Source organism: Myripristis murdjan, chromosome 11 (genome assembly GCF_902150065.1).
Source record: "Myripristis murdjan chromosome 11, fMyrMur1.1, whole genome shotgun sequence".
NCBI lineage: Eukaryota > Metazoa > Chordata > Actinopteri > Holocentriformes > Holocentridae > Myripristis > Myripristis murdjan.
In genome coordinates this window covers 12,918,493-12,930,707 of record NC_043990.1, presented here as the reverse complement: position 1 = coordinate 12,930,707, position 12,215 = coordinate 12,918,493, and the positions used below count along the sequence as shown (strand labels likewise).

The 12,215-nt window shown below is 43.2% G+C and overlaps 1 protein-coding gene across 4 annotated transcripts in view; it reads left to right on the top strand.

Annotated features, from left to right (window-relative positions):
- rbms3 (RNA binding motif, single stranded interacting protein) overlaps positions 1 to 12,215 on the top strand; it is a 300,019-nt gene that overhangs the window by 52,088 nt on the left and 235,716 nt on the right. For 3 of the 4 annotated variants that reach the window (XM_030063193.1, XM_030063194.1, XM_030063192.1), the window contains exon 3: positions 11,637 to 11,861. The exons of the other annotated variant lie outside the window; for it this stretch is intronic. In XM_030063193.1, the coding sequence (XP_029919053.1) occupies positions 11,637 to 11,861 (225 nt within the window). The remainder of the gene's footprint in view (positions 1 to 11,636; positions 11,862 to 12,215) is intronic. 4 annotated transcript variants of the gene reach the window in all.

Sequence of the window (12,215 nt, the reverse complement as noted above, 5' to 3'; positions counted from 1 at the left end):
AAGGTAAGCAACTGGCCTTTTGCTGTTCTGCATGGACATTTCAATGCAACGTGTCTTGGAGTGTGCATTGTGTGCTGTAGCCTGACGGTCACTCGGTTCTCTCCCAAGGCTGAAAACCCAGGTGAGGCCGGTGTCTTTGGAGGAGGCTGTGTAAAGTTTGTTTGCGAGTGTCCTCCAGAAGTTTAGTTATTTTGTAATGTCTCTGAATGCTGAACCAATGATAAAATACAGTCTGCATCACACTATTGATAGAAGTCCTCGCTACTTTAATGGATTTCAAAACAAAAGCCATTTCTCAATAGTGATATATGTTCGTATGGGATGCTCGCATTAGCACAGCCACAGCCCCTCAGCAAGTCACAGTGCAGGAGCCAACCTCATATGGGAAGTCGGCACAAAACTGTGTGCTCATCTCAAAACTATACAGTTTTCATCTGAGTGGAGAGGAGAACTTTATTGAATTTAAAGAAAAATGATAACATCATGTGGAGACAGTGTGCAGAGAAAATAGACTTTTATCAAGAAGTGTTGTTATTGGAGGACTGCGGTATTCTCCGACTTGGTTGCGATTTGGTTTGTTTTCTCTTGCTCTTGTCTTAATTCTTCATTTCCAGCCTCCACGGGGATCTGATGGAGACAGCAACACAGAAAAGGGATTTCCAAAGTGAGAGGAAGTAAAAAGTGTCTGTGTAGGATAGAGTTTTTAATTTATTTTTATTTATTTACGTTTTTTCCTTGCCCATCTTTTGACCCTGACCTTTTGGGGGTTTTCACTCATGTGAGTAATGCACTTGCAGGTGTGACTGTGTGTGTTTCTGGCCATGCATGTATTTTCTCATTTGTGTTTACATGTCTTTGTGTTTGGCATACTTAGAAGTACAGCACGGATTCTTTGTTAAATCCATGAAAACACCCAGTAAAGTTTGGAGATATTTCATTATTAAGACAATTTTTGTTTCCCTTTTTCATTTATAATCTAAGTTGGCTAGCTTTTAGTCTGTACCTGCACTACCGAGGCATATTTACTCCCCTGATGCCTGGCAGATGTGCGAGTTTAAAGGTGGCATCAGGTTTCCTTGAGGTTGAAGGGGGTATGGGCCCAGAAATAGCAGCAGCAGCAGCAGTAGGCAGCTGGGGTCCATGTCATCCTGAGAGGTGCCGCAGCAACCAGGGCCCATCTGGAGGGAACACACATCCAAGGACACTGCAGGCGAAGAGGAGAGAGGAAGATGGGAGGCGAGGCCCTCTCTGTTGGCCTTCTCACTGAGCCATTAGCAAAGAAAAATCTGGAACATTTATGATGCCCTCTGGCCATGAACACGCGATTTCAGGGCAATTTCAAATAAAACTTCTTTATTTATTTTCTCTCTCTCTCTCTTTCTTTCTTTCTTTCTTTCTCTCTTACGTAAACACACAGTCAGACTTTAACGCCCTCTGAGTGGTTGACAGACAGAGCCATGGAAGAGTGTACGTCACCTCAAAGCCATGCTCATCTCCTCTCATCTTACTCCCACTCTCCTCTTCCTCTCTTGTGCTCGGGGGCCACAGGGTTAGATGTGTCAATGACGGAAACACAACCAAACTTAATTATTGCCTTGTCACAGTTGTCACGATGCATTGCACATTTCTGCAGATTGCACTACTAGGACAGTCTGTACAATAACAAGGGCAGGTAACTAATCATTAAATATTAACAGATCCTTTTAGGATTAGGGCATTATGTTTATCTCACACTTATCTTATTCAATACAGCTACATGATGCAATAAATACAATATAATAAGTATGACTGTGAAGAATAGATGTTTATTTGTGATCCACAGATCTTTCTAGCAATGGTGCCAACTCACTAGAATGTAAACTATTACAATTACAATTCCAAACTGCAGATAATATAATTTTGATGAGGAGCTTGTGGTAAGCGAGGCATCTCATTTGCGATCACAGCAACATAATAAAATGTAGGTAATATCGTATCCTTTTTCTGCCCTGCAATACGTACAGTCACATTGTTCCGTCACAATAAACTCAATTTTGATATGTTATTCCGTCTTTATTTAGGACTTAATTGAGCAAAAACTTTGATTTAGCAACTAAATCACTCCTTGTCACAGATTTTGTATAAATTAAGAGCAGATAAATTACTGGACATGTTGAGGTTTGTGTGGATATGGTCTGCACTCTTTCCCCATATAGTCTCCTGCTCACTTTGGGCTACCATGAGTTGCCTGCCCTGCCGCTACACCGGTGTGGTTCTAATGGGACCGAGCTCCAAAGAACACTTGGGATTTAGTGTGCTGGATTGAGCAGCCTCAGGCAACGAGAGGAATCCGTCATCCCCTCGGTACGATAGCTTATAGAGTGATGGAAGCAGGGAGAGCGAGCGAGAGAGAGAGCAAGGTGGCAAAACAGATGCAGTGACAAACAGGGAGACAGACAAAGGGAGACGGTGACAGAACGAGGCGTACAGGCAAAGTGACAGAGCCAGAGAAGTGGGTGTATAAAAACATACATAAGAAGAGGACTCAAATGTTGGTGTCAGAGCATTTGTCTGGAGGTGTGAGCCACTCAGACACAGCTCCGAGGCCCCAGTGGCTAAACAGCTGTAATCATAGTTGGGCAGCAGACATTAACAGCCTCTCTCTACACGTACTGCTGTTAACAGGTTGAAGTACACTGTATTACTGCCTGGTTTCCTGCTTCTACAGGCAATTCAGAACATATGCTGTTCTTTGGTGTTAATGGTAAGCCGGAGGGGTCTTTCCAGTATATGATTTTAAAACATAGTTAGGCTGTATACTGACTTCCCCACCATGGTGTTTATCGTTAACGTACAACAGTTGTGCTGATTGTGTTAGTTTTGAGAAACACACTGATAAAAATCAGGCCTCAGTTGAATTACACATCCGTAAACCCATAAATGTCCTTTTTTGGATTCACAAAGTTCAGTCTTTGGTTCATTAGCCTTGCTGCTACAGGATGCAGTTCCAAATTGCTCTACTCCGTGGCCCAAATGAGGTCGGTCAACAAAATGAAAATAGTCCTCATCCACAATTTCAAAATCTGGAGTGGACGATAGGCAGCCGCTGTTAGCTGTTTCACCAAGATAAACAAGCTGAAAGTAAGACCCAGGGAACAACAGAATAAGTCTTCTCTTCCTTTTTGCACTTGAAATGCTGTATGGCATTATGACATGTTATGTGATTATAGTAAGCTACTTGCAAAAAGGCCACTTGTGTTGATGAACTCCTGGGTTTTGTAGACGAGGGGAAACAGAAGACTTGGAGATGTTCCAGCTCTTTATCTGTGTTTATCTTGTTAAAATCACGGACAATTGCTACCAGTGTTTCAGATTTTGAAATCGATGGGGGATTATTTTGATTTTGTTGGCCAACCTTATTTAGGCTGCATGAACTGGAGTTCAGTGATTTGGAACTGCAACAGATGGACGACAACAGAGCAAGGAAAGAGAGGCAGAGGAGACACAACCTGTAGCAGCAAGGTTAATGGACTTACGACTGAGCAGTTGGAATCCAAAAAGGATATTTATTTTTTTCCAGCACTACATCATGGATGATTCAATTGCCCCATATTGTTAAACTAAATCCTGATTTTTAGCGGTAAGTTTTTCAATACTAATTGAACTGGCGAAATTATTATACCTACCAATTTACCATCGTAGAGAAGTCAAAAATGAAGCCTTTTATTTATTTATTTATTTATTGCATTCAATGTTAAATCACTTGAGCACTTGAGAGTCCCCGTTTTCCATTTTAGCTATTTACCCTTTAGATAGTCAAGGCTTTCTATTGCCTGCTGGATAGCAACATTATGTCTTTATCTCCCCCTCAAAGTACCTCTGAGTAACTGTTTAAGTCCCCACTCCAGAGTGGGGGTGGATGCTGCCTCCTTGAAAAAGTCTAAGCATGGTGAGAGAGGGAGGGAGGGGGGTGGCACAGAGACAGCGCTGTACGTATCAGTTTTCACAGTCTTGGGGCTATTGAAATCAAGAGACTGCAGCATAGTGAGTGGGCCAATGAGTCAAATCATCTCTCTGTCCTTCCATTTGCATCCCATAGGATGTCAAGATGCAAATTTGGAGCTCTGCATCCGCTTCACAGCGGCACCCCCAGGCCCACGGTTCATCAGAGCATAAACATGTGTCAGGCCAAGGAAAATATTTGCAGAGAAGGATAACAGACACAGAAATGTGTGGAGTTTACTTGGAGCTCCTTGTGTGGAAGGGTCATGTTTTCGTTCATCTGGGATTCTCGCAGGTCAAAGACGCACCAGTAAATGTTCTGTCTTTCTCTCTCCATCTCCTCTCCTCACTTTCTCTTTCACTTTTTGCCCTCCCACCTTCCACTCCAACCCATGCTCCTCTTTCAACACCTCAAATGACTCTCACACATACACTATTGAGTATCAAAACAGATTTTCTGAAGCAGTAAACATAGTCTAGCTTGAGCCGGAATACATAAACAGTGCATTGTGTCACCTAACACCCCAAAATAACACTTTGCATGACTGGAGGATGGATCCGTTTTGTATCCTATTCATCTCTCGAGACCAGAACTAAGCCTCTAAAACAGGTAGGATCACAACGATCTGTATGGTGAATCAAGTCAATAGAGATTTCACAGTCATACTGAGGTCACTGCAGCCACAGTCTCAACAGTATTCACCACGCTTCAAACTTAGCAGGGCTGACCCCGAGTACAGCACTGTGCTGCTTGTATGAGTGGCTGTCAGCCATCCCATGTATAATGTCACCCCCTGACCCAGTTGCCTTGGTTACCACCTCCTCCATGTCCCTCCAGACTCAGAACGCAGAAGTGCTTTCTGAGAGCGCTAATAGAAGAAGCGTAGAGAAAAAGAATGAAGGAAAAGAGGAAGGAGGAGAGCGAAGCGGAGACAGAGTATGTGTTGTTGGCCTTGCCAGCCCTCTCTGCTCCAGTGCTAGTGAACGTGGAGGCCCTGGGGGTAAGTTCTCACTCTCTCATTCCTTCCCTCTTTCAGCTGAGAACCCAGAGAGCAGCCTGAACCTGTCAGACTTCCCACGTGTCAGAAAAAAACGAGAAAAAAAAATCCGCACATGCCCTGTCACCCTGTTGCCTTGGTTACGCCTCAACCCGGTCCTCTAATATTGGAGAGGGGATGAGGGTGGGTGGATTGAGGGGTGGCTGGGATTGTTGGAAGAGCTGCTGGTGACCCACAGAGCTCATCAATCCCCTCACGTGCCTTCCCCAAATCCCCATCTCCGGCCCCAAGTGTTCAGTTCTGAGTTCTGACAGGAGTGACAGTCAAAGCCAGCGTGGTTGGCGCCGGCAAGGTGACTTGCGTGAAGAGATGGAGATTGGCAATGGAGAGCGACTGGTACAGAGGAGGCCATTTCACGCAACACAGCTTCCAGGAAGTCAGTCATCAGGGATGCCAGTGGAAGGCTGTGTCTCTTTCATAGCCGGCCAAACGGAGCAACCAGGCGTGGAGGGCCCTCTAGAAGACAATATCCCCTACCTAATGCCATCTGGGATGACTTTCCCTGTCCCCATGTTGGAGCCTCTCACCCTTAAACCATTCATTTCAACCCTAATGAAAATGCTTTGGCACTTGGTTATTTATTCGTTGAGACACTTTGAGTTTTGCTGCATTTTCAGACTGAATGGAACCTAATTTTTCCTCAGCTGAGGGATTTTTGAGACCCTGCTGGTGACATTTAAATGCATGCTCTGGAGGTTGTTCACTGCTGTTGCATGTACTTCGAGTAATGAAGATTATGGAGATGGACCTCAACAAGAAAAGAGGCCTTCTTGGCTGCACTTGAACCTCTTTGATAAAGGGCTGAGCCAAGATAAAGCACAGTAAGGCCAACAGGAAATCAGGACATGCTAGTTTGGATCTGTATTCTGGAAAATCACCATCTCTGCCCTGAAATACAAATGTATCCACAACAGCTGTAGGGCATGATGCCTTCAGGACAAACAGATAATCATAAACAGAGCCTGGAGTGCTTGTATTATGAACAACACAGAAACCAGAGCTAAAGAGACACAAAAATATTTGTAGTTAAGTTTAGCATATATTGTGATATCCTTAGAAAAAGGGGCTGTTAGATAACGTGAATTACGTGAGAGGAAAAAAAAAAACAACAGCACAACTTCTGTTGCCTGAAGGTGTTTGATTCATAGTACACGGGTGTTGATATACCAAACGGAAACCATAAAACTAGAGAATTTCACAGAGGTCTATGAAAGATTGAATTCCTTTTAAACCCTCTCTATTACAAAAGCAATCGGATGTCTCGGTGATAGGCCACAGTTTGCTTTCTCACCACCTTACTGCACCTTGTTTTCGTTCTATTGTGTTTTGAGATTTCACGGTCAAAATATACCCTAGAAAGCAAAGAATTGCTCAGTAAGACCATATTATTCCTCCGAGTGGACATCATGGGGAGGTTTCACAATAAGTCAGAGTGGGACTCAAACAACTCCTTTCAAAGAAGAAGCATTTTCCCCTCCTTTTCTGTTTAGGAATTATGGAAAAGCCTGATATAACTTGGATCACTTTAATCTCCAAGGACTTGGTGATTTTACACCATAGACCCTAAAATGAGGGTGAATTTAACTGAGTGCATTCTAAAGCATGCTCTCTGTTTTACATGGAAAGAGATTAGTGCCAGCAGAGATTGTAGTTGGATTAGAGGAATTTGAATATGTAACATTTATACTGAACCGCTGAATTAAAAAAAATGGATTTGTGAAATAAATGAAGGTAGAAATTTAATTTGAGATGTGCAATTGGAACTTAAATGCGGTGGGCTGAGACTGATCAAGCTAATATCGACAAGACAGTGATGGAATTTGTCATGACATTATTTAGTGAAAATATCTAATTCAGTTTTCCAAGTTGACTCTCAGTTTTCTTTATTTAGATTCAGGCTTCAGAAGACACACATCCAGGCGCCTCCCTGGGTGCTGAGTGGAAGGCAGCCATCTGCAAGGTTGCCAGCAGCTGGCTTGTGCTCTTAACTAAGCCAAATACATGCCATGTGGCACTGTGCCTTGTTCAGCTGGTAGCCACTGGTCAACCTGAAACTCGTTTTAGTTGTAAACCATAGCCTTGTTTAATATCAACATGACTCTGACCAAATCTTAGTTTACTGTGGGCAACATTGGAGGAGCTCGCTGCCTTCCAGTCAACACTGAGGGAATAGCGCTTCCTTATGCCCAAATGGGTGTCTCAGGAAGCTTAATTTGGATGAAGAACGCTAAATTTGAATCAGAACAGAAAGTACATCTCAAATTATGCCCCACTGTACATATACAATGTATTCATCAAAATTGCATTTTTGATTCAAAGATTCAGGCTCAAACTTCTACTTTTTAAATACTGTCCCTTGTTCCACAGTTTTATGCAAAGGAATACATGCTTCAGTTTTCTGAAATAACCTTTTTTTTGCCTCTGGAGAGGAAATTCAACGAGTGGCGCTGACCGAATTGAAATGAGGTTGGCCCATATCTTGATATTTGCTAATACTGTGCATTATATAAAGAAACCATTTCCGTATGGGGAGCAGGACACGGGGGAGCTCTGTATTCTACAAATGTCCATCCCCTGACACCCTTAAGCATGCAGTGTCACCTGGGGAGAGAGGAGAGGGAAGGAAATCACTTAACAAGTGAAAAATGGACTTCAGAGAGGCGCTCTATGCTCTGGTTCATCTCTGCGTATTAATGGAGCCTCAACCTTCCACTCACTTTTTCATGGCTGAAGGTGAAGCATTATCCCTCCTTGACTTGCATGTTTAGTAATAAATGATGCCGATAACACCCTGGCTTGTTGAAGTAGTTACATTTTTCTTCTCTGTTGGACCGAATGAATATCTTGTATCATGAAGATAATGCCTATCCTTTTATTTGTACCGTGCGTTATGATCTACGGTTGACTTGCTGGAAGAATACAAATTTATGATCCTGCTGTAGAAGTCTGTGTTTTTTAAATGATTTAAAGTTGAATGCATTATGTATTGTGTGTTGTGTTAAAAGCAGTTGTGTTTGGAATTGTTGAAGGATATGCATTTAGAGAGCCTGAATATGATGCATTTGTTTGCAACAAATAAAGCTGTATGCTTACATAACTAAATACACACACACACGCACGCATGCACACGCACGCACGTAGGTTGCAGTTCAAGAGGGGATGACAGGTATTCCCCTGGGTAACAGAGGTTATGAAATATGCCATATATCCCTATATTTAATGGAAAGTCAGTGAAAACAATGCTCTTTTCCCTTGGTAAATTTGGGCATGGCAACCACAGCACACATCTGTTAGCCTGCATGTAAAACATGCCCCTTGAAGGAGGAACAGGCTTGTGTAACCAGAGCTGATTGGCCCTTATATAAAATGGAGAAATATGCGCAGTGTGTATGTCTCTGACAAGCCGCTGAAAGCCTGTGACATGAATCTGAGTCAGGGGACCAATCATGCATTCAAGTCTGGGAATGTCAAGACCCTCAGATCTCAGCTTCATGTTAAAACACAGCCCAGCCCCTATGATGTGGAGGGTGAATATCACGTCACTCATGCAGGAGAGCAGTCCACCCCTAAAACCCTATCGTCAGTGGCTCTGTGGTCCCATATAACTCATGTGCATGAAACATACTTAAAACTTATCTCTCCCTCAAGACATTGGCTTGAACAAAATACCTCTGCACAGGCGCATTTGATCTATATGCCCTCTCTCTGTCTGGCTGAATAGCCCTCATTTATAAGGCCAATGAATATTGTTGCATGGCTTGGGGCTGCACTTAAACTCTATGAACTGGTGAATACTAGCCTTAAAGTAGTGGCTGTGACCATGCCAGTTAATGTACCATGCTCTGGGCTGTTCCTTTTAGAGTGGCTGTATAATAGTGTGAGAATATCTCTATACCACTCGGATGCTTGCATCAGTGAGGCATAGCTGTAAACGTGGGTGCACTGCTACAGGATATCTTGCCTGCACATTAGGGCTGGGCAATATATCGATAATGAATCAATATTGTGATGTTTGGTCATCATAGCCACATTACCAATGTTTATTTAGCAATGGAATCGTGTAAATATTTTGTGAAAGCATCAATAGTCATCCCTACATTATCATCACATAATCAATATTGAGGTATTTGGCCAGAAATATAGTGATGTTTGACTTTGTCCTCCATACTGCACGTAATTCTTGCATTTTGTTGCTGTGACGACCAGTTTCATTGAAGAGAAAAATAGAGCTCGAATCCTTGTTAGTTCAAATCAGTGCCTCATATCAGCTTTCCCAGAGATCCCGTGGCTTTAGTGTGCCAGTGGGCTTCCTTCATGTTCTTCTATGGACTCTGCACTGCACATAAACGCATTCATCCTGCTTTGGGGGAAATGGCCTCCCCCTGCTTTATATTAACATGAGCCGTAAACCTGTCGCTGTACATCGTATTTATTTAGCTGAACTCTGGCCTACGTTTTCCCTTCGGGTTTTTCCGTGATACAGAATACGAGACTGGCGAGCTTTCTGAACACAGCTGTGTGTCCATATTGCTGCCATCACTCTCCCTCAGGATCCCTTGTGTGTTCTGACCTCTGACCTCAGTGAAAACCTAACATAGGCATAAAGGAGACTCTTAATGTTCACTAGTGATGCGGCAGATGTGGTTCATCCGAGGTGGCGAGGGTGTTTCACACACCTTCTACACATGTAAATTGAAATATGGCAGCGTGGTTTTCAGCACGCATCATGTTTCACTGCTGAGAAACAGTACTTTTAGTGGCACAGTATGTGCTGTAATCATGACAGGGGAGAAGAATATGGATCAGAAAGATCAAAGGAGGTTGCTCAGATTCGTATGGCAACATCATCCATTCTGCTATATGTACGACACAAATGTGATTTTCATCCCTACTTCCCATCTGTTGCTATGACTGTGGAAGAGGAGAGGAGAGGTACACACAAAAAAAATCAGTTTTTTTTTGGCATGATAAAACATGAGCTGTCATATTTTCTTTGAGGTCACAAAGGGCATTTACCAATAAATTGATGATTATGTTTGATGATACACCTCTACAAATCCATTATATTAAAGGTGGTTTTATGTCATGTTATATTTCAAACAAAAGTTCCTCTCCGCTCCCCTGTATCACATTTTGGCTTTGTCTGTAAACCTGTGCTTTCTGACTTTCTGTGTGGTAGAATAGTGTCTTGTGCTTTTAATGTCAAGGTGTGATTATTCCTCACAGTAGCACGCAGTGCCTCTTTATGCAGTACACTCAGGTCAATTAGTATTTGCAAGTGCTTGTAATGGTTTGTTTTATCTGGCGTAGGCGCCACGTATGACTCATTTTATCACAGTGAGCGCCAGAAACTTTAACTGGATCGCAGGCAACCATTTGAAAGTACATTTAGTATACTTTTCTGTGACTGACAACTCAGTTGATACTGTTTGAATTGACCTCACTGCAGAAATCTCCATCTTAATAAGTCCTTTAGTTTCATATTGAGTCTTAAAATCTTGTTTTTCTTCGAGGTAAAAGGTTAAAAACAAATCTGCCAGTGGGAAGAGAAGACCCCACTTGTTTCCAAAGCGAAGCAACTTGTTTCCAGAATTTTCATCCATCAAGGGTCATTTTTTTGATACTAGTGGACTGATCTGACTTATTCTGATTCAACACATTTAGAAATTTGTGAAACAAGTGAATGCATTGGCACTGCATTAAAATCAAGTGGCATTATCTCATCCTACTAGCAGACTTTCTCATTAATTTTATGAAAAACAAGATTTTAAGACCAAAAATGAGACTTGCTAAAATGGCAGTGTTTTGCAGTGCTGATGCAGTACCACCCCATCCTTTGGGAATCATGCAGGTTAAAACAACTACCAGAAAAGCACTCGCAAGGACTGTTTGACCTCAGCCTGCTCATAACACACCATTTGATAAGCATGTGCGCCTTGTTTGTCCTGTATTTTTTTCCCCCTGTGCTCCAGTGGCCAGGGCAGCCCAGGTATCCTCTCTCAGAGCAGCATAAGCCGGTCTGTCAGCAGATTTAGCCCCATGGCTCCTGTACCCTGTAAATACCCCACACACATAATGCCACACTGGGAAGCCCGTTGCCAGCCTGTAATCCAAGCATCTTATCAAGCCAATCAGCACGTTTCCAGCAAGAACATATCTAGACCGTGACTGAAGGGGGTTTCACAACATCTGCTGCTCAGAGAAAAAGGGAGAGTGTATGCGTAGAAAACTTAACTATCTTGAAGCTGTGGTATGGAGATCTTAGATCGCTCCCACCCACACCTCCCAGCCACAATCTTATTTGGATTCAGGTCAGGGAGCAGGCAGTCAGTTGTCAGTGCTTGCATGCTGGAGATTCGAGGTTGCCTGCGGTTATGCCTGGTGATGTTCTTGGGGGTAACATTTGTCACCCCTTCCCTCCCCTATCTCTCCTCTTCTTCACCTCTTCTCTCCCTTTTTTCCCCCCACGCCTCATTCTCCTTCCCTCCGTTCCTCATCTGTCCTTCCTTCTCATTTTCTCTTTACTTACATCTCCCTGTCCCACTCTGCATCACCCTCCCCCCTTTCCTCCTCTATCCTTCCTTCCTCCCCCCCCAGCCCAGTGCAGCAGTAAGAGGTTACCACAGCAGTAAGACAACAGCCATGAGTCCAAGCTTTGGCTCCCAGTGGACCGCTAGTGGCAGCGGCAGTCAGGGGGCGTGGAGCGGCCCCTCCTTCCCGCGGGCAAGCCTGCATCACTACCTGTCCCACCAACAGCACCACCAACACCCCCACCACCAGCCCACGCAGGCCAGCTACGCCTACTGCCCAGCCCATACATCTGTGAGTACACACTGCACAGCAAACAAGTTGTTTTGTGATCCTGCTCTCTCCTGCACTGCAGAAAAATCTCCATCTTGACAAGTTATTTAGTCAATTTAGCGGTAAAATCTCCTTAAAAGAAGTGAAAAAAAAAAAAAATCTGCTAGTGGGATGAGATAATCGCATTTGTTTCCAATGGTAATCAATTCGAATCAAACATTATTTTCTTGATAGTAGTTGGCTGATCTGGCTTATTCTGCCTGGTTTCAAAATATTTATATTTTTTTCCCAGAAAAACCCAAATAAAACAAATGAAATTGCATCAGAAACAAGTGGGATTATGTCATTCCACTGGCAGATTTGAACACTGACTAT